Genomic DNA, 23253 nt, shown 5'->3' with positions numbered 1-23253 from the left:
CGCGCAGAGCACTGAGGAACAGCATGAAAGCGAAGTAAATGGTGTCAGCATTGAAATATAAGTAGAGAATGAATTGAGGAGGCTGTGGACCAATAAGATACCTCAAACCCAGGTCTACGTCAGAAGTCCCAGGGTTGAGGCATTCTATTGGATTACCGCCTCCTCAATGCCCGCGCCTCCTCAATTTATATTAGGAAGTTAATTTAATTTAGACATAGTATAAATACAAAAACTTATTCCTGGAAAACCCCTTTAACCCATTGGTGTCTAAGCCTGTTTTGTCCTTCAGGACAAAGCAGATTTTTGCAAATCTGACATGTGTCCCTTTATGTGGTAATAACTCCGGAATGCTTTTGCCTAGCCAAGCGATTCGGAGATTTTCTCGTGACATATTGTACTTTATGAGACTGAAAAAATGTGGTCGTTAAATTCAATATTTATTTGTAAAAAACACCAAAATTTTGAGAAAATTTGCAAAAATCTTTTTCTAAATTGTAATGTATCTGCTTGTAAAACAGACAATAATACCACACAAAATATTTACTAGTTAACATCCCCCATATGTCTACTTTAGTTTAGCATCGTTTTTTGAACATTCTTTTATTTTTCTAGGACGTTACAAGGCTTAGAACTTTAGCAGCAATTTCTCACATTTTCAAGAAAATTTCAAAAGGCCATTTTTTCAGGGACCAGTTCAGATCTGAAGTGGCTTTGAGGGCCTTATATATTAGAAAGTCCCCATAATTCACCCCATTTTAAAAACTGCACCCCTCAAAGTATTCAAAACAGCATTCAGAATTTTTTTTTAACCCTTTAGACGTTTCACAGGAAATAAAGCAAATTAGAGGTGAAATTTACAAATTTCTATTTTTTTTTAGGAAATTTATTTGTAATACAATTTTTTCTGTAACACAGAAGGTTTCACGAGAGAAACGCAACTCAATATTTATTACCCAGATTGTGCAGTTTTTAGAAATATCCCACATGTGGCCCTAGTGTGGTAATGGACTGAAACACAGTGGATTTTGGGGCCTCTATTTTAATAGAATATATTTTAGGCACCATGTCAGGTTTGAAGAGGTCTTGTGGTGCCAAAACAGTGAAAACCCCCAAAAGTGACGCACGCCATTTTGGAAACTACACCCCTCAAGGAATTTTTTAAGAGGTATAGTTAACATTTTGAGTGCACAGGTTTTTTTGCTAAATTTATTGGAACTAGTCTGTGAAAATGATTATCTACTTTTTTTCTGAAAAAACATATGATGTATTCGTTTTTACAAGGAATAAAGGAGAAAAAGCACCCCAACATTTGTAAAGCAATTTCTCCCCATTACAGCAATACCCCATATGTGGTAATAAACTGCTGTTTGGACCCACGGCGGGGCTCAGAAGGGAACGAGGGCTATTTGGATTTTGGAGCGCAGATTTTGCTGGCATAGTTTTCGGTGCTATGTCGGGTTTGCAAAGTCATGGAGAGACCCTAACAGTGGAAACTCCCCAAAAGTGACCCCATTTTGGAAACTAGACCCCTTAAGGAATTTTTCTAGGGGTATAGTTAGCATTTTGACCCCACACGGTTTTTGCAGAATTTATGGGAATTATGCCGTGAAATTGAAAATCCAAATTTTTTCTAATAAAATATAGTTTTAGCTCAGATTTTTTTTTATTTTTACAATAGATAAAGGAGAAAAAACACCCCAACATTTGTAAAGCAAACTCTTCTAAGCACAGCAATACCCCATATGTGGTAATAAACTGCTGTTTGGACACATGGCGGAAGTTAGAATGGACGGAGCGCCATTTGACTTTTGGAGCTCAAGTTTTGCTGGAATGGTTTGCGGCCCCATGTCACATTTGCAAAGCCACTGAGGGGCCAAAATAGTGCAAACCCGGCAGAAGTGACCCCATTTGGGAAACTACACACCTCGTGGAATTTATCGAGCGGTATAGTGAGCATTTTGAGCCCACTGTTTTTTTGCTGAATTATTGGAATTATGCAGTGAAAATGAAAATCTACATTCTTTCCACTAAAATGTTGAATTTTTTTTCATTTTCACAAGGAATAGAGAAAAAGCGCCCCAACAATTGTAAAGCAATTTCTCCCGAGTACGGCAATACCCCATATGTGGTCATAAACTGCTGCTTGGATACACCGCAGGGCTCAGAATGGCAGGAGTGCTATTTGGCATGTAGATTTTGGTTGATTGTTTTTTGGGCGCCATGTCACATTTGCAGAGCCCCTGAAGTACCAGTACAGTAGAAACCCCTGAGAAGTGACTCCATTTTGGAAACCATACCCCTCAGGGTAATCATCTAGGGGTGTACTGAGCATTTTGATCCCACAGGTGTTTCATAGATTGGATTAGAATGAGGCAGTGAAAATTAAAAAACATTTTTTTTCCCAAATATATGTAGTTTTGCAGCCAAATTTTTTTCCCACAAGGGGTAATAGGAGAAAAAACACCACATCATTTGTTACCCAATTTCTCCCGAGTATGGCAATACCCCATGTGTGGCCCTAAACTGCTGTTTGGGCACATGGCAGCGCTCAAAATGGAAGGAGCGCCATTTGGCTTTTAGAGCGCAGATTTTGCTGGACGCCATGTCGCATTTGCAGAGCTCCCTGAGGTACCAGAGTAGAGTGTAAAACCCTGAAAAGTGACCCCATTTTGTAAAATACACGCCTCAAGGCATTTATCATTTGCCTGGACATATGACAGGGCTTAGGAGTGAAAGGCGCATGTGAGGCCTATTTTGGTGATTTTCGCAGCATTAGCCCATAATGGCAGAGCTCTGGGGTCAATTAGTAAAACAAACCCCCAAGTAGTGACCCCCATTTTGGAAACTGCACCCCTGAAGGCATTTTATTAAAGGGGTGTAGTGAGCATTTTGACCATACAGGGTTTTTTTCTATTAGAAATGAACGCTCAGTGCAAAGTGAAAATTGCAAATTTCCACAGGTATGTGCCATTTTAGTGCACAATATTTTGTGCCCAGTTCGTGCCACTGAAAACAAATACCACAAACTGTTAAGCGGGTTCTCCCGGGTATGGCGATGCCATATATGTGGACGTAAACTGCTGCTTGGGCAAGCTGCAGGGCTCAGAAGGGAGGGAGCGCCATTTTGCTTTTGGAGCGCAGATTTTGCTTAGCAATAGTTTTGTTTGGGGTTTTGCTGGTATTTCAGTTTATAATGTGGGGGCACATGTAATCTGTGCGGAGAACATCAGGGCATAATAAGAGGGTATAATAATGGGGTAAATAAATAATATTTCATAGATGTGTGGCCGGTGTCGCACTGATAAATGGTGCCACATGTTATCCGCTTTTGGACACTGCACATATTGCGTTGCTATATTCTGAGAGTCAGAACTTCTTTATTTTTTCTCCACCGGAGCTGGGTGAAGGCTTATTTGTTGCGGGACAATCTGTAGTTTTCATTGGTACCATTTTGGGGTACATGCGATTTTTTGATCACTTTGTATTTAATTTTTTTGGCAAGCAAGGTGACCAAAACCATCAATTCTGATGTTTTTTATAAAAAAATTTTTTTACGGTGTTCGCCATGCGCTGTGACAATTTTACTTTATTCTGCGGGTCGGTACGATTACGGAGATTACCAGATGTATATCGTTTTTCTTATGCTTTGCAGCGTCTGCATGATAAAATCACTTTTGTTTCAAAGAATTTATTTTTTGTGTCACCATATTCGGAGAGCCATAACTTTTTTATTTTTCCGTCAAAAAGGCTGCGGGAGGGCTTGTTTTTTGCGGGACGGGCTGCAGTTTTTAATGGTATAATTTTGGGGTACATGCAACTTTTAGATCCCTTTTTTTATTCTGTTTTGCGAGGGGTAGTGACTAACAAACAGCAATTCTGGAATCGGTTTTTATTAAAAAATTTGACGGTGTTCACCGTGCGGGTAAAATAGCGTGATATTTTTATAGTTTGGGTCTTTACGGAGGCAGGGATACCACATATGTGTACTTTTTTTTAAATGTTTTTTGGTTTTTCCTATAATAAAAGACTTATTATAGGAAAAAAGGCTGTTCTAGTGTTTTTACAGAACTTATTTTTTTTTACATTTTTATTAACTTGTTTTAACTTTTTTTTTGTCCCACTAGGGGACTTGAAGGCATGAAGCCCTGATCGCTATTCTAATACACTGCACTACCTACATAGTGCAGTGTATTAGAGCTGTCAGCTATTCACTGACAGCAAGCCTATTAGGCTTCCATACTAGGAAGCGATTGTTAGTCTACAGTTGCCATAGCAACCAACGGAACACCTGCGGGTGCTGATGGTTCTCATTAGTAACCATAGGGTGCGATCTAATCACTTAGATGCAGCGATAGCCTAGATCCGGTTCGGACCATTAGAGCACGATGTCAGCTGTGACAAACAGCTGACACCCGCGCCACTGGCAACCATCATGGTTGCAGTCAGGCTAGAAGACACTTCAATGCAGCGATCACGTTGATGGATGCATCTAAGGAGTTAATCGGCCTGATCGGAGCCTAGCTCCGGTCCTGGCCGTTGCAGCGGGGTATTGGATAGCTGATAACCAGCGGTGATAGCGCTGGCTCAGCTTCTGAGCCAGCGCCATCACATACACCTTCTCAGGGAGCTGTGATCTGTCAGTCTACTGTGACTGACCAATCACAGCAATCGCCGGCCGGGGACCGCTGTGATTGGTCCCCTGCCGTCTTACTGTGCCGATCAACTGTCAAACAGTTGACGGCACAGTTCTGTCACCTTGTCCTTTGACAGGGTGACCGTTTTTAGCAAGGACGCACCGGTACATCCCGGTGCCTTAAAGCACTGCAATAAAGGATGTACCGGTGCGTCCTGGTGCGGTAAGGGGTTAAAAGGGGTTGTACAAGAGTAGAAGAAGAAAAACCCCACGGCTGCTGTCTTCTGAAAAGGCGTCCCACATGTCCAGAGGCTGTGTGTTTATTGCAGCTCAGCCTCTCTTTAATGGAGCTGAGCTGCAATACCAAATAGATGCAGGTGTGACGCTGGTTCTGGAAGAAAACAGCCATGTTTTTATAATCCTATACAAACCCTTTAATGCCTCTATATAAAAGTATCTAACCTTTGTGGAGTTTGTTGGCTGACAATGGCATTTGCAGTCTCCTTCACATAAACCTCCCAATCTGTCTCTGGCAAGTCTTGATCTGAACTGAAGGGATATCTGTAAATCAAGAAAAAAAACAAAAAAAAAAAACATTACAAAAACTATAAAATCGTACAAAAAATAAGACTTAGTCATACCGGTCAAAGATTTCCATGAGTCCACCATGACTGCACACTAGGAGGATGATGCCTTGACCTCTGTAGGGACAGGAACTAAGAGAGAGGTTAAAAGGCTCCACCCTCAGCCTCCCACCATTGTGTACCATATCACTACACCGGAAGGAACTAATAACTTTTATTTGTATGTTAACGTTACATACCACTGAGAAGGTAGGTGGGTAAATATATGCCGTCATGGTGGACACATGGAAACAGAGTTACCGGTAAGACATTCTTATTTTCCACCTCATCCACCATGAAGGCACACTAGGAGAATACCAAAAGAGATGGTTAAGGATGGAATTACCGCTTGGAGTACTTTACAGCCAAGTCTCTACTAGATGAAAGATCTAAGGGAACCCCCCCCCCCCCTTTCTGCCCGTGATGAAGCTGTGAACCTGGTGGAGTGAGCTTTGTTGTTTATTGGTACTGATTTTACCTCAAGAGTATAACAGTTTTTTTCAATTTTTGTTTTAATCCATCCAGTTATGGTAGCTTTTGGGGTTTTCTGGCCTTTATTTTTTCCCCCAAATTGGACTAGGAGGTTGGAATCTTTACACCAATTCTGCAGTAACCTGTAACTATTGTAAGACTGGTCTTCTAACATCAAGACAATGAAGTTCTTTTTCTTTTTGTGTCTTTGGATTCTGGCAAAATGATGGAAGAACAATTTCCTGATTTCTATGAAAGTCTGAGACCACTTTCGGGAGAAAATCAGGATCTAGTTTTAATACAATTCTATCATCGGTTCTCCTCAGATATGGTTCGTTTTTGGATAGTGCTTGTATTTCACAGAGCTTCCTTGTTGTGGTTATGGTTAATAAAAAGGCTATGTGTTTGATGTCTATGGAAGATAAAGAAAATGGATCCAGCGCTGAGTCCTCTGAAGTCTTTTTGTTAAAAGGAAACTATTTCCAAGTTTTATTGTAGAATTATCAAAAAATTAAAAACAATAGCATGATAGGAAAATATTCTCAGATAGAATGAGGATTTATGGCAGTGTAAGCGGTGCCTACGCGTTTCTGACGCTTGCAGCGTCCTTAGTCATGGCTTTTACAAAATCGCTTAGTCAGTCTAGGATTTTATAGCCAGTCTATTTTTAGCAATGGTTAATTGCGGGTCAAAGTAGGGAACTCCCTGGTATACCTTGGAACGCAAATCACTTCCTGACAGGAAGGAATGGAATAAAGCTAAACATGAAAAAACAATAAATTACTTGTCGAGTGTTTTCCATATTATTCCACAATTACAACAAGAATTTATGAAAGATTAGCTGTTTGTAAGGTATGACTATATGTACTGGTTTTTATGAAAAGATATATAGTGTACTTTCCTTGCGGGGTTTTCCTACGAGAGATTTTTTATTTTTTAACTATAAACAAACTGACTGAGAATATGTTAGTATGAGAATAAAGAGTAAAAAGGTTAAAAGATGTTAATCAAAATTGAAGGAGACTTATTTGAAGACTGAAAAATATTGATCAGATTGATTATTAAACAACGTAATTAGAATTAATTAGTATGTGAGAAATCTATGTGATATGATTCGTTATGTCACAAAGAGTAAGTATTAAATAAATTTGGTTGGGCATATTATTGTATGTAGAGAGATTCGTTATGTTTCGTAATTATAACGGCTATCTCGTTGGCCGGAGAAATACAATGCTCCGCTTTGACTCAAACTAGCTAGTGTACTTGAAACGTAAATCTGATGATTTTATTTGGATTATTCTAAAAAGTCAAGGTGTATTTTCACCAAAAAGATTAACATTTTGTATACATAAATGGAGTCTCAAATTAATATTATATGTAGATTATTGAGTGTGTGGTGAAACCACTACGTCATAGGTCCATTTAATATGTTAAATTAATAGGGAGGAGGGCTGTCAGATACCTCAAAACATTATCACGTTTCACGAAAAGAAGCTAAAATGACATGATGTATGTGTGACCGGCATCAGGCCACCCAGAAATATGTCTTAGTCCCCTAAATCAACAGGACCAAAACCATGTCCCTCAAAGAGAAAAACCCAGGGACAGCTCTCTAAGACAACTCTCGCAATATAAGTATGGATTAATTTTGTATTATATTGAGCAAAGAAAGATATACTGTACTGATTATTTATTGAAATTATATCGGCTGTCTCTTTGTCCGAAGAAATACAAGATTCTGCTATGACTAAAACGAATTTATCGAGATATTTTTATCAATAACCCTAAAAGAATTGGGTATTTGATCTAAGTGATGTATGTATTTACGGTCTGAGTAAATATCTTAGGAATGAAAACGTGTATTGTTACCAGTGATATTAAAAATACTACGTACATAAATGGGGTCTCGTATTGATATTCTTTATAGATTATTATATATATCGATGTTAATTTGTCCGTGGTAAAACCACTACGTAATAGGTCCAATTTAATTTTATTGTATTAGTGGGGGGGGAAGATTTGTCAGAATATCCCAGATCATTGTCACTCTATACAGAGAGAAGCTAAAGTGACATCACACGTATGTAACCCGCTACTAGGCCAATCGGAAATATGTCATGTTCCCCTGAATCAACAAGTCCATGTCAGAGTTCCTCCCAGAAAAACCCGGGGATGGCTATCGGGAACCAATCGCGCGATGTAAATATAAATAATTTTTTAATATTTGGGCGAAGGGAAATATACTATACTGGTTATTAATTTTGTATGAAGGGAGTTTGATATTGGAGAATATTTATACTTTGTTGAAAATATAAACTAGAGGTTTAAATATAAAGTTTGAAGTTTATAGTGAAGTTCCCGTTTGTTACTACTTGTTTAATTACTGATTGGTGGATAATTATTTCGTCAGTATGTATTTGTAGCAAAAATTTGCAAAGACTAATATCTTTTATTTTAAAAGAGAAAGTTGTTGATTTACTATAATTTGGGTCAGAAAATAAGTGTTGGTCAATAGTGGAACATCAAATCTCTCCTTAGATTAAGACCATTGGGTGTTCGCGTTTGTAACCTGTATATCCAGAAGGCCTCTCTAGTATGTGTCTTGTATTTAATGTCCCCTCCTCTTCTAGGTGTGTGAATTTTCTCAATACCATAACATATAAAGTAGTTAATTGATCTGTTATGATGTTCCACAAAATGCTTCGCTGCATTCGATATATTTAATATATTTGGGTTGCGGATATAGCCTAAATGTTCGAGTATTCTAGTTTTAAGTTTTCGATTGGTACATCCAATGTATTTGAGATTGCATTGTGTGCATTCTACGATGTAGATGACTGATTCCGAATTGCAATTTATATAATTTTTGATGGTGAAAGTGTTAGAGTTTGTGGAGTTCCTAAATACTTTGGTCGGAAATGCATACTGACAAACTTTGCAAATTTTTTGACCACATTTATAAAACCCTTTTTGTTCAAGCCACGTGGACCTGGGTGAGTTGGAACTGAAAAATGAAGGGGATAAAGAACTGCTGAGGGAGGGGGCTTTGCGTGCCACCACTCTGTAACCCTCTCTTAGAATATCTGCCAGTATCTCATCCTCCATTAACATAGGGAGACGTTTAGTAACTATCTTCTTAATGTCGTTGAATTGGTTACTTTGGCCCAGGACCAGGGTCGGTTTGTTTGGTTCTGGAATGGAATATGCTTGTTTGTGTGATAGAAGAACTTCTCTAGTTTTTTTGGAGGTAATGTTGGTTGCTCTCTCAAGTGACCACTGTGGGTATCCTCTTCTATGCAATCTACTGATGATTTGTTGCTGTTCCAATTTGAATTGGGTGTCAGAACTGCAATTGCGTTTTGCTCTATGAAATTCTCCTACTGGAATGGAAGTGATGGTTGATTTAGCGTGATTACTGTGAGCATGTAAGATTGTATTACCCGCTGTGGGTTTCCTAAAAGTTTTGGATTGTATTGGTGCATGATTGATGCCTGTTAGTTCTAGATCTAGAAAAGTTATGGTATTGCTATTGTGAGAAAATGTAAACCTTAAATTGGAGGAATTGGAATTTAAATACTCAACAAAATCCGGTATGGCAGATACAGTCCCCTTCCAAATGAAGAGGAGATCATCTATGTATCTGCCATACCAGTGGATGCTGTCACCGAATGGATTTGACATGGAAAAAATTGTGGTCTCCTCCCACCACGCCATCACAAGGTTGGCTAGTGAGGGGGAGAATTTGGCACCCATGGAGACTCCCCTTAACTGCAAATAAAAAGTGCCGTCAAAATGAAAATAGTTGTGGGTCATCAAAAAAGATAATACTTGTAAGATGAAAATCTGAAGCTGGTCGCTATAGTCACTATGCATATTCAAGTGATGTTTAACTGATATATAGGCGATGTGATGTGGGATGCTGGTGTATAGTGATGTCACGTCGCATGTTAACCATGTATAATTTTCAGACCATGTTTCATTGTGAAAGGCACGAAGTACGTCCGCTGTGTCCTTGAGGTAACCTGGTGTATGTTGTGATATGGGCTGTAACAGGGAATCAAGCCACTCGGATGTTTTTTCCAAGAGGGAGCCTATGCCTGACACAATAGGTCTCATTGGTGGAGGGAAAACATTTTTGTGAGTTTTGGGGAGTGCGTGCATGATAGGTGTAATTGGATGATTAACATACATATACTCAGATTGTTTTAATGTTAATGAACCAGTTTGGAGTCCTGTATCTAATAGATGTTTAATTTCTTTTTGGAATTTTGATGTAGGATTGTCCTTCAAAACTTCATAGGTACCAAGATCTGCCAATAGTTCTTTAATTTGGGTTTTATAATCGTCCTTATTCATGATGGTGATGCTCCCGCCTTTATCAGACATTTTGATAACAATGTCCTTGTTTTCTTGAAGGGTTTTGATTGCCTTTTTGAGGTTATTGGATATATTCTTAGGTTCTTTTGACTTGTCCTGGGTATCTAGTAGATGTTGTAAGTCCTTTTCTACAATTGCTTGGAAGCGGTCCATATTGTCAGTCCTTGAAGTAGTGGGATAGAATTTAGTGTTTGGCGTCTTGAAATTGTTTGAAATGTAAGTATCCCTGGGTTGTGATTCTGTATTCAAGTTTTCCAAGCAAATGAGGGTCCTGGATTCTTCAAATGAGAGGGTATGATGGATAGGTATATCCTTTATTCCTTCGATATTTTGTACTGTCGTGGATGTCTCTTCTGTTGTGGTGATCACATCCTCTTGCTTAATTACATGTGTCTTAGAGTCTTCCATATAAAAATGCCTTTTGACAGTCAAGTTTCTGACAAATTTATTAATGTCCATTAGGGTTCCAAAGAGGTCAAAGTTTAGGCTGGGAGCAAAATTTAAACCGAGGGATAATACCTCTGCTTGCTCTTTGGTGAGTACTGTGTTGGAGAGGTTAATGATACTCAAATCGGATACAGGTTCTTGCGAGATCGGAGGCGACGGCTCTGTTCTTGATCCGTGTTTATGTTTACGGCCGCCCCTCCTTCCCCGTTTTTTGGTGTATATTTATTTTTTTTAAAAATATGCCTAGGTTTGTATCCTCTAGTGTTTTCGGTGTCAGATCCATCATTGTCGCCCTCAGCTGAGTCAAATTCAGTGGAACTGAAACTCACGCGATGTTGGTAGTTTCCATAATTTTTGCGGCGTTGTCGTTGTTTCAGAATAGGTTTTGTTTTGTTGTATATTTTCGTACGATTCTTCCACTCATATACTTGATTGTTGGCATAATCGTGTAAGTCCCGCTGGAATTTGGTTCTTTTAATTTCAGCTATGGACTTATCCACCTTGTCTATGTTTTGCGTAGTACGTGTTTCCAGTGCGACAAATTCAGGTGAGCTGGGGAATGAATCCAGTTTTGTTTTGGATCTGGAAATTTCCTCTTTTAATTCCACAAGCTTGAACTCTTCCTGTTGTATAATAAGTTCCATCAATTTTAGGGAACAATTTGTGAGGGTCTGATTCCACTCTTTGCAAAAATCATCAGAGTAATTGAATGATGGAGTTTTTTTCAGACGTAGGCCTCTGGGTATCATTTCTTTTGTGCAATAATTTTTAAGGGTTGTTAAGTCCCACCATATTTTCGCCTCTTGTATCATAGATTTCTCTAATGAATGGAACATATCTTTCATTTCAAAATCTGTTTCACCACTGTTAGTTGTATTGCCGAACACTCTGGCAGCCATTTCAGATCGAGTTTGATATGTATCAGAAGCCATGGTATAACAAGAATAATAGTTACTCGTTGGAAAATGATTTATATACAGTTATTTCAAAAGTCTTCACTTCAAAAATAGAGAGTGCAACCGCACTATGGTTTAAAAACAAAGAAAATAGGCCACTGAGCTAGGTATAATCTGGCAGTATATTGAGAATGAAAACAACTTTACTTCTTTAATCTCTTATTGTGTAAGTAAGACTGCCGTCATAAACCCCATGAAGATCAACAACGTTTGACATCACAATGTGTGGGAATATCTGTAAATTCCTATTCGATAGGAGCACGCAAGGAAAAACCGAAGTAGATAGAAAAAATGTTTGGGAGGGTTCCTCCAGCTCACCTTATCACATCAATGGACTTGCGCACGGGTCCTCGTGTCGGCACACGTATGGAGTAGAAGGAAGATAAAGAAAATGGATCCAGCGCTGAGTCCTCTGAAGTCTTTTTGTTAAAAGGAAACTATTTCCAAGTTTTATTGTAGAATTATCAAAAAATTAAAAACAATAGCATGATAGGAAAATATTCTCAGATAGAATGAGGATTTATGGCAGTGTAAGCGGTGCCTACGCGTTTCTGACGCTTGCAGCGTCCTTAGTCATGGCTTTTACAAAATCGCTTAGTCAGTCTAGGATTTTATAGCCAGTCTATTTTTAGCAATGGTTAATTGCGGGTCAAAGTAGGGAACTCCCTGGTATACCTTGGAACGCAAATCACTTCCTGACAGGAAGGAATGGAATAAAGCTAAACATGAAAAAACAATAAATTACTTGTCGAGTGTTTTCCATATTATTCCACAATTACAACAAGAATTTATGAAAGATTAGCTGTTTGTAAGGTATGACTATATGTACTGGTTTTTATGAAAAGATATATAGTGTACTTTCCTTGCGGGGTTTTCCTACGAGAGATTTTTTATTTTTTAACTATAAACAAACTGACTGAGAATATGTTAGTATGAGAATAAAGAGTAAAAAGGTTAAAAGATGTTAATCAAAATTGAAGGAGACTTATTTGAAGACTGAAAAATATTGATCAGATTGATTATTAAACAACGTAATTAGAATTAATTAGTATGTGAGAAATCTATGTGATATGATTCGTCATGTCACAAAGAGTAAGTATTAAATAAATTTGGTTGGGCATATTATTGTATGTAGAGAGATTCGTTATGTTTCGTAATTATAACGGCTATCTCGTTGGCCGGAGAAATACAATGCTCCGCTTTGACTCAAACTAGCTAGTGTACTTGAAACGTAAATCTGATGATTTTATTTGGATTATTCTAAAAAGTCAAGGTGTATTTTCACCAAAAAGATTAACATTTTGTATACATAAATGGAGTCTCAAATTAATATTATATGTAGATTATTGAGTGTGTGGTGAAACCACTACGTCATAGGTCCATTTAATATGTTAAATTAATAGGGAGGAGGGCTGTCAGATACCTCAAAACATTATCACGTTTCACGAAAAGAAGCTAAAATGACATGATGTATGTGTGACCGGCATCAGGCCACCCAGAAATATGTCTTAGTCCCCTAAATCAACAGGACCAAAACCATGTCCCTCAAAGAGAAAAACCCAGGGACAGCTCTCTAAGACAACTCTCGCAATATAAGTATGGATTAATTTTGTATTATATTGAGCAAAGAAAGATATACTGTACTGATTATTTATTGAAATTATATCGGCTGTCTCTTTGTCCGAAGAAATACAAGATTCTGCTATGACTAAAACTAATTTATCGAGATATTTTTATCAATAACCCTAAAAGAATTGGGTATTTGATCTAAGTGATGTATGTATTTACGGTGTGAGTAAATATCTTAGGAATGAAAACGTGTATTGTTACCAGTGATATTAAAAATACTACGTACATAAATGGGGTCTCGTATTGATATTCTTTATAGATTATTATATATATCGATGTTAATTTGTCCGTGGTAAAACCACTACGTAATAGGTCCAATTTAATTTTATTGTATTAGTGGGGGGGGGAAGATTTGTCAGAATATCCCAGATCATTGTCACTCTATACAGAGAGAAGCTAAAGTGACATCACACGTATGTAACCCGCTACTAGGCCAATCGGAAATATGTCATGTTCCCCTGAATCAACAAGTCCATGTCAGAGTTCCTCCCAGAAAAACCCGGGGATGGCTATCGGGAACCAATCGCGCGATGTAAATATAAATAATTTTTTAATATTTGGGCGAAGGGAAATATACTATACTGGTTATTAATTTTGTATGAAGGGAGTTTGATATTGGAGAATATTTATACTTTGTTGAAAATATAAACTAGAGGTTTAAATATAAAGTTTGAAGTTTATAGTGAAGTTCCCGTTTGTTACTACTTGTTTAATTACTGATTGGTGGATAATTATTTCGTCAGTATGTATTTGTAGCAAAAATTTGCAAAGACTAATATCTTTTATTTTAAAAGAGAAAGTTGTTGATTTACTATAATTTGGGTCAGAAAATAAGTGTTGGTCAATAGTGGAACATCAAATCTCTCCTTAGATTAAGACCATTGGGTGTTCGCGTTTGTAACCTGTATATCCAGAAGGCCTCTCTAGTATGTGTCTTGTATTTAATGTCCCCTCCTCTTCTAGGTGTGTGAATTTTCTCAATACCATAACATATAAAGTAGTTAATTGATCTGTTATGATGTTCCACAAAATGCTTCGCTGCATTCGATATATTTAATATATTTGGGTTGCGGATATAGCCTAAATGTTCGAGTATTCTAGTTTTAAGTTTTCGATTGGTACATCCAATGTATTTGAGATTGCATTGTGTGCATTCTACGATGTAGATGACTGATTCCGAATTGCAATTTATATAATTTTTGATGGTGAAAGTGTTAGAGTTTGTGGAGTTCCTAAATACTTTGGTCGGAAATGCATACTGACAAACTTTGCAAATTTTTTGACCACATTTATAAAACCCTTTTTGTTCAAGCCACGTGGACCTGGGTGAGTTGGAACTGAAAAATGAAGGGGATAAAGAACTGCTGAGGGAGGGGGCTTTGCGTGCCACCACTCTGTAACCCTCTCTTAGAATATCTGCCAGTATCTCATCCTCCATTAACATAGGGAGACGTTTAGTAACTATCTTCTTAATGTCGTTGAATTGGTTACTTTGGCCCAGGACCAGGGTCGGTTTGTTTGGTTCTGGAATGGAATATGCTTGTTTGTGTGATAGAAGAACTTCTCTAGTTTTTTTGGAGGTAATGTTGGTTGCTCTCTCAAGTGACCACTGTGGGTATCCTCTTCTATGCAATCTACTGATGATTTGTTGCTGTTCCAATTTGAATTGGGTGTCAGAACTGCAATTGCGTTTTGCTCTATGAAATTCTCCTACTGGAATGGAAGTGATGGTTGATTTAGCGTGATTACTGTGAGCATGTAAGATTGTATTACCCGCTGTGGGTTTCCTAAAAGTTTTGGATTGTATTGGTGCATGATTGATGCCTGTTAGTTCTAGATCTAGAAAAGTTATGGTATTGCTATTGTGAGAAAATGTAAACCTTAAATTGGAGGAATTGGAATTTAAATACTCAACAAAATCCGGTATGGCAGATACAGTCCCCTTCCAAATGAAGAGGAGATCATCTATGTATCTGCCATACCAGTGGATGCTGTCACCGAATGGATTTGACATGGAAAAAATTGTGGTCTCCTCCCACCACGCCATCACAAGGTTGGCTAGTGAGGGGGAGAATTTGGCACCCATGGAGACTCCCCTTAACTGCAAATAAAAAGTGCCGTCAAAATGAAAATAGTTGTGGGTCATCAAAAAAGATAATACTTGTAAGATGAAAATCTGAAGCTGGTCGCTATAGTCACTATGCATATTCAAGTGATGTTTAACTGATATATAGGCGATGTGATGTGGGATGCTGGTGTATAGTGATGTCACGTCGCATGTTAACCATGTATAATTTTCAGACCATGTTTCATTGTGAAAGGCACGAAGTACGTCCGCTGTGTCCTTGAGGTAACCTGGTGTATGTTGTGATATGGGCTGTAACAGGGAATCAAGCCACTCGGATGTTTTTTCCAAGAGGGAGCCTATGCCTGACACAATAGGTCTCATTGGTGGAGGGAAAACATTTTTGTGAGTTTTGGGGAGTGCGTGCATGATAGGTGTAATTGGATGATTAACATACATATACTCAGATTGTTTTAATGTTAATGAACCAGTTTGGAGTCCTGTATCTAATAGATGTTTAATTTCTTTTTGGAATTTTGATGTAGGATTGTCCTTCAAAACTTCATAGGTACCAAGATCTGCCAATAGTTCTTTAATTTGGGTTTTATAATCGTCCTTATTCATGATGGTGATGCTCCCGCCTTTATCAGACATTTTGATAACAATGTCCTTGTTTTCTTGAAGGGTTTTGATTGCCTTTTTGAGGTTATTGGATATATTCTTAGGTTCTTTTGACTTGTCCTGGGTATCTAGTAGATGTTGTAAGTCCTTTTCTACAATTGCTTGGAAGCGGTCCATATTGTCAGTCCTTGAAGTAGTGGGATAGAATTTAGTGTTTGGCGTCTTGAAATTGTTTGAAATGTAAGTATCCCTGGGTTGTGATTCTGTATTCAAGTTTTCCAAGCAAATGAGGGTCCTGGATTCTTCAAATGAGAGGGTATGATGGATAGGTATATCCTTTATTCCTTCGATATTTTGTACTGTCGTGGATGTCTCTTCTGTTGTGGTGATCACATCCTCTTGCTTAATTACATGTGTCTTAGAGTCTTCCATATAAAAATGCCTTTTGACAGTCAAGTTTCTGACAAATTTATTAATGTCCATTAGGGTTCCAAAGAGGTCAAAGTTTAGGCTGGGAGCAAAATTTAAACCGAGGGATAATACCTCTGCTTGCTCTTTGGTGAGTACTGTGTTGGAGAGGTTAATGATACTCAAATCGGATACAGGTTCTTGCGAGATCGGAGGCGACGGCTCTGTTCTTGATCCGTGTTTATGTTTACGGCCGCCCCTCCTTCCCCGTTTTTTGGTGTATATTTATTTTTTTTAAAAATATGCCTAGGTTTGTATCCTCTAGTGTTTTCGGTGTCAGATCCATCATTGTCGCCCTCAGCTGAGTCAAATTCAGTGGAACTGAAACTCACGCGATGTTGGTAGTTTCCATAATTTTTGCGGCGTTGTCGTTGTTTCAGAATAGGTTTTGTTTTGTTGTATATTTTCGTACGATTCTTCCACTCATATACTTGATTGTTGGCATAATCGTGTAAGTCCCGCTGGAATTTGGTTCTTTTAATTTCAGCTATGGACTTATCCACCTTGTCTATGTTTTGCGTAGTACGTGTTTCCAGTGCGACAAATTCAGGTGAGCTGGGGAATGAATCCAGTTTTGTTTTGGATCTGGAAATTTCCTCTTTTAATTCCACAAGCTTGAACTCTTCCTGTTGTATAATAAGTTCCATCAATTTTAGGGAACAATTTGTGAGGGTCTGATTCCACTCTTTGCAAAAATCATCAGAGTAATTGAATGATGGAGTTTTTTTCAGACGTAGGCCTCTGGGTATCATTTCTTTTGTGCAATAATTTTTAAGGGTTGTTAAGTCCCACCATATTTTCGCCTCTTGTATCATAGATTTCTCTAATGAATGGAACATATCTTTCATTTCAAAATCTGTTTCACCACTGTTAGTTGTATTGCCGAACACTCTGGCAGCCATTTCAGATCGAGTTTGATATGTATCAGAAGCCATGGTATAACAAGAATAATAGTTACTCGTTGGAAAATGATTTATATACAGTTATTTCAAAAGTCTTCACTTCAAAAATAGAGAGTGCAACCGCACTATGGTTTAAAAACAAAGAAAATAGGCCACTGAGCTAGGTATAATCTGGCAGTATATTGAGAATGAAAACAACTTTACTTCTTTAATCTCTTATTGTGTAAGTAAGACTGCCGTCATAAACCCCATGAAGATCAACAACGTTTGACATCACAATGTGTGGGAATATCTGTAAATTCCTATTCGATAGGAGCACGCAAGGAAAAACCGAAGTAGATAGAAAAAATGTTTGGGAGGGTTCCTCCAGCTCACCTTATCACATCAATGGACTTGCGCACGGGTCCTCGTGTCGGCACACGTATGGAGTAGAAGGAAGATAAAGAAAATGGATCCAGCGCTGAGTCCTCTGAAGTCTTTTTGTTAAAAGGAAACTATTTCCAAGTTTTATTGTAGAATTATCAAAAAATTAAAAACAATAGCATGATAGGAAAATATTCTCAGATAGAATGAGGATTTATGGCAGTGTAAGCGGTGCCTACGCGTTTCTGACGCTTGCAGCGTCCTTAGTCATGGCTTTTACAAAATCGCTTAGTCAGTCTAGGATTTTATAGCCAGTCTATTTTTAGCAATGGTTAATTGCGGGTCAAAGTAGGGAACTCCCTGGTATACCTTGGAACGCAAATCACTTCCTGACAGGAAGGAATGGAATAAAGCTAAACATGAAAAAACAATAAATTACTTGTCGAGTGTTTTCCATATTATTCCACAATTACAACAAGAATTTATGAAAGATTAGCTGTTTGTAAGGTATGACTATATGTACTGGTTTTTATGAAAAGATATATAGTGTACTTTCCTTGCGGGGTTTTCCTACGAGAGATTTTTTATTTTTTAACTATAAACAAACTGACTGAGAATATGTTAGTATGAGAATAAAGAGTAAAAAGGTTAAAAGATGTTAATCAAAATTGAAGGAGACTTATTTGAAGACTGAAAAATATTGATCAGATTGATTATTAAACAACGTAATTAGAATTAATTAGTATGTGAGAAATCTATGTGATATGATTCGTCATGTCACAAAGAGTAAGTATTAAATAAATTTGGTTGGGCATATTATTGTATGTAGAGAGATTCGTTATGTTTCGTAATTATAACGGCTATCTCGTTGGCCGGAGAAATACAATGCTCCGCTTTGACTCAAACTAGCTAGTGTACTTGAAACGTAAATCTGATGATTTTATTTGGATTATTCTAAAAAGTCAAGGTGTATTTTCACCAAAAAGATTAACATTTTGTATACATAAATGGAGTCTCAAATTAATATTATATGTAGATTATTGAGTGTGTGGTGAAACCACTACGTCATAGGTCCATTTAATATGTTAAATTAATAGGGAGGAGGGCTGTCAGATACCTCAAAACATTATCACGTTTCACGAAAAGAAGCTAAAATGACATGATGTATGTGTGACCGGCATCAGGCCACCCAGAAATATGTCTTAGTCCCCTAAATCAACAGGACCAAAACCATGTCCCTCAAAGAGAAAAACCCAGGGACAGCTCTCTAAGACAACTCTCGCAATATAAGTATGGATTAATTTTGTATTATATTGAGCAAAGAAAGATATACTGTACTGATTATTTATTGAAATTATATCGGCTGTCTCTTTGTCCGAAGAAATACAAGATTCTGCTATGACTAAAACTAATTTATCGAGATATTTTTATCAATAACCCTAAAAGAATTGGGTATTTGATCTAAGTGATGTATGTATTTACGGTGTGAGTAAATATCTTAGGAATGAAAACGTGTATTGTTACCAGTGATATTAAAAATACTACGTACATAAATGGGGTCTCGTATTGATATTCTTTATAGATTATTATATATATCGATGTTAATTTGTCCGTGGTAAAACCACTACGTAATAGGTCCAATTTAATTTTATTGTATTAGTGGGGGGGGGAAGATTTGTCAGAATATCCCAGATCATTGTCACTCTATACAGAGAGAAGCTAAAGTGACATCACACGTATGTAACCCGCTACTAGGCCAATCGGAAATATGTCATGTTCCCCTGAATCAACAAGTCCATGTCAGAGTTCCTCCCAGAAAAACCCGGGGATGGCTATCGGGAACCAATCGCGCGATGTAAATATAAATAATTTTTTAATATTTGGGCGAAGGGAAATATACTATACTGGTTATTAATTTTGTATGAAGGGAGTTTGATATTGGAGAATATTTATACTTTGTTGAAAATATAAACTAGAGGTTTAAATATAAAGTTTGAAGTTTATAGTGAAGTTCCCGTTTGTTACTACTTGTTTAATTACTGATTGGTGGATAATTATTTCGTCAGTATGTATTTGTAGCAAAAATTTGCAAAGACTAATATCTTTTATTTTAAAAGAGAAAGTTGTTGATTTACTATAATTTGGGTCAGAAAATAAGTGTTGGTCAATAGTGGAACATCAAATCTCTCCTTAGATTAAGACCATTGGGTGTTCGCGTTTGTAACCTGTATATCCAGAAGGCCTCTCTAGTATGTGTCTTGTATTTAATGTCCCCTCCTCTTCTAGGTGTGTGAATTTTCTCAATACCATAACATATAAAGTAGTTAATTGATCTGTTATGATGTTCCACAAAATGCTTCGCTGCATTCGATATATTTAATATATTTGGGTTGCGGATATAGCCTAAATGTTCGAGTATTCTAGTTTTAAGTTTTCGATTGGTACATCCAATGTATTTGAGATTGCATTGTGTGCATTCTACGATGTAGATGACTGATTCCGAATTGCAATTTATATAATTTTTGATGGTGAAAGTGTTAGAGTTTGTGGAGTTCCTAAATACTTTGGTCGGAAATGCATACTGACAAACTTTGCAAATTTTTTGACCACATTTATAAAACCCTTTTTGTTCAAGCCACGTGGACCTGGGTGAGTTGGAACTGAAAAATGAAGGGGATAAAGAACTGCTGAGGGAGGGGGCTTTGCGTGCCACCACTCTGTAACCCTCTCTTAGAATATCTGCCAGTATCTCATCCTCCATTAACATAGGGAGACGTTTAGTAACTATCTTCTTAATGTCGTTGAATTGGTTACTTTGGCCCAGGACCAGGGTCGGTTTGTTTGGTTCTGGAATGGAATATGCTTGTTTGTGTGATAGAAGAACTTCTCTAGTTTTTTTGGAGGTAATGTTGGTTGCTCTCTCAAGTGACCACTGTGGGTATCCTCTTCTATGCAATCTACTGATGATTTGTTGCTGTTCCAATTTGAATTGGGTGTCAGAACTGCAATTGCGTTTTGCTCTATGAAATTCTCCTACTGGAATGGAAGTGATGGTTGATTTAGCGTGATTACTGTGAGCATGTAAGATTGTATTACCCGCTGTGGGTTTCCTAAAAGTTTTGGATTGTATTGGTGCATGATTGATGCCTGTTAGTTCTAGATCTAGAAAAGTTATGGTATTGCTATTGTGAGAAAATGTAAACCTTAAATTGGAGGAATTGGAATTTAAATACTCAACAAAATCCGGTATGGCAGATACAGTCCCCTTCCAAATGAAGAGGAGATCATCTATGTATCTGCCATACCAGTGGATGCTGTCACCGAATGGATTTGACATGGAAAAAATTGTGGTCTCCTCCCACCACGCCATCACAAGGTTGGCTAGTGAGGGGGAGAATTTGGCACCCATGGAGACTCCCCTTAACTGCAAATAAAAAGTGCCGTCAAAATGAAAATAGTTGTGGGTCATCAAAAAAGATAATACTTGTAAGATGAAAATCTGAAGCTGGTCGCTATAGTCACTATGCATATTCAAGTGATGTTTAACTGATATATAGGCGATGTGATGTGGGATGCTGGTGTATAGTGATGTCACGTCGCATGTTAACCATGTATAATTTTCAGACCATGTTTCATTGTGAAAGGCACGAAGTACGTCCGCTGTGTCCTTGAGGTAACCTGGTGTATGTTGTGATATGGGCTGTAACAGGGAATCAAGCCACTCGGATGTTTTTTCCAAGAGGGAGCCTATGCCTGACACAATAGGTCTCATTGGTGGAGGGAAAACATTTTTGTGAGTTTTGGGGAGTGTGTGCATGATAGGTGTAATTGGATGATTAACATACATATACTCAGATTGTTTTAATGTTAATGAACCAGTTTGGAGTCCTGTATCTAATAGATGTTTAATTTCTTTTTGGAATTTTGATGTAGGATTGTCCTTCAAAACTTCATAGGTACCAAGATCTGCCAATAGTTCTTTAATTTGGGTTTTTGATAATGTCTGATAAAGGCGGGAGCATCACCATCATGAATAAGGACGATTATAAAACCCAAATTAAAGAACTATTGGCAGATCTTGGTACCTATGAAGTTTTGAAGGACAATCCTACATCAAAATTCCAAAAAGAAATTAAACATCTATTAGATACAGGACTCCAAACTGGTTCATTAACATTAAAACAATCTGAGTATATGTATGTTAATCATCCAATTACACCTATCATGCACGCACTCCCCAAAACTCACAAAAATGTTTTCCCTCCACCAATGAGACCTATTGTGTCAGGCATAGGCTCCCTCTTGGAAAAAACATCCGAGTGGCTTGATTCCCTGTTACAGCCCATATCACAACATACACCAGGTTACCTCAAGGACACAGCGGACGTACTTCGTGCCTTTCACAATGAAACATGGTCTGAAAATTATACATGGTTAACATGCGACGTGACATCACTATACACCAGCATCCCACATCACATCGCCTATATATCAGTTAAACATCACTTGAATATGCATAGTGACTATAGCGACCAGCTTCAGATTTTCATCTTACAAGTATTATCTTTTTTGATGACCCACAACTATTTTCATTTTGACGGCACTTTTTATTTGCAGTTAAGGGGAGTCTCCATGGGTGCCAAATTCTCCCCCTCACTAGCCAACCTTGTGATGGCGTGGTGGGAGGAGACCACAATTTTTTCCATGTCAAATCCATTCGGTGACAGCATCCACTGGTATGGCAGATACATAGATGATCTCCTCTTCATTTGGAAGGGGACTGTATCTGCCATACCGGATTTTGTTGAGTATTTAAATTCCAATTCCTCCAATTTAAGGTTTACATTTTCTCACAATAGCAATACCATAACTTTTCTAGATCTAGAACTAACAGGCATCAATCATGCACCAATACAATCCAAAACTTTTAGGAAACCCACAGCGGGTAATACAATCTTACATGCTCACAGTAATCACGCTAAATCAACCATCACTTCCATTCCAGTAGGAGAATTTCATAGAGCAAAACGCAATTGCAGTTCTGACACCCAATTCAAATTGGAACAGCAACAAATCATCAGTAGATTGCATAGAAGAGGATACCCACAGTGGTCACTTGAGAGAGCAACCAACATTACCTCCAAAAAAACTAGAGAAGTTCTTCTATCACACAAACAAGCATATTCCATTCCAGAACCAAACAAACCGACCCTGGTCCTGGGCCAAAGTAACCAATTCAACGACATTAAGAAGATAGTTACTAAACGTCTCCCTATGTTAATGGAGGATGAGATACTGGCAGATATTCTAAGAGAGGGTTACAGAGTGGTGGCACGCAAAGCCCCCTCCCTCAGCAGTTCTTTATCCCCTTCATTTTTCAGTTCCAACTCACCCAGGTCCACGTGGCTTGAACAAAAAGGGTTTTATAAATGTGGTCAAAAAATTTGCAAAGTTTGTCAGTATGCATTTCCGACCAAAGTATTTAGGAACTCCACAAACTCTAACACTTTCACCATCAAAAATTATATAAATTGCAATTCGGAATCAGTCATCTACATCGTAGAATGCACACAATGCAATCTCAAATACATTGGATGTACCAATCGAAAACTTAAAACTAGAATACTCGAACATTTAGGCTATATCCGCAACCCAAATATATTAAATATATCGAATGCAGCGAAGCATTTTGTGGAAC

General features: G+C 37.8%; 1 protein-coding gene across 1 annotated transcript in view; it reads right to left on the bottom strand.

Annotated features, from left to right (window-relative positions):
- RFC3 (replication factor C subunit 3) overlaps positions 1 to 23253 on the bottom strand; it is a 61162-nt gene that overhangs the window by 3489 nt on the left and 34420 nt on the right. Inside the window, exon 7 of the mRNA XM_075851712.1 lies at positions 5096 to 5194. Coding sequence (XP_075707827.1) covers positions 5096 to 5194 — 99 coding nt within the window. The remainder of the gene's footprint in view (positions 1 to 5095; positions 5195 to 23253) is intronic.

Source organism: Rhinoderma darwinii, chromosome 2 (genome assembly GCF_050947455.1).
Source record: "Rhinoderma darwinii isolate aRhiDar2 chromosome 2, aRhiDar2.hap1, whole genome shotgun sequence".
In the NCBI taxonomy this organism is placed as follows: Eukaryota; Metazoa; Chordata; class Amphibia; order Anura; family Rhinodermatidae; genus Rhinoderma; species Rhinoderma darwinii.
Note: the sequence above shows the minus strand (reverse complement) of the source record. Positions and strands in the feature narration are given on the sequence as shown.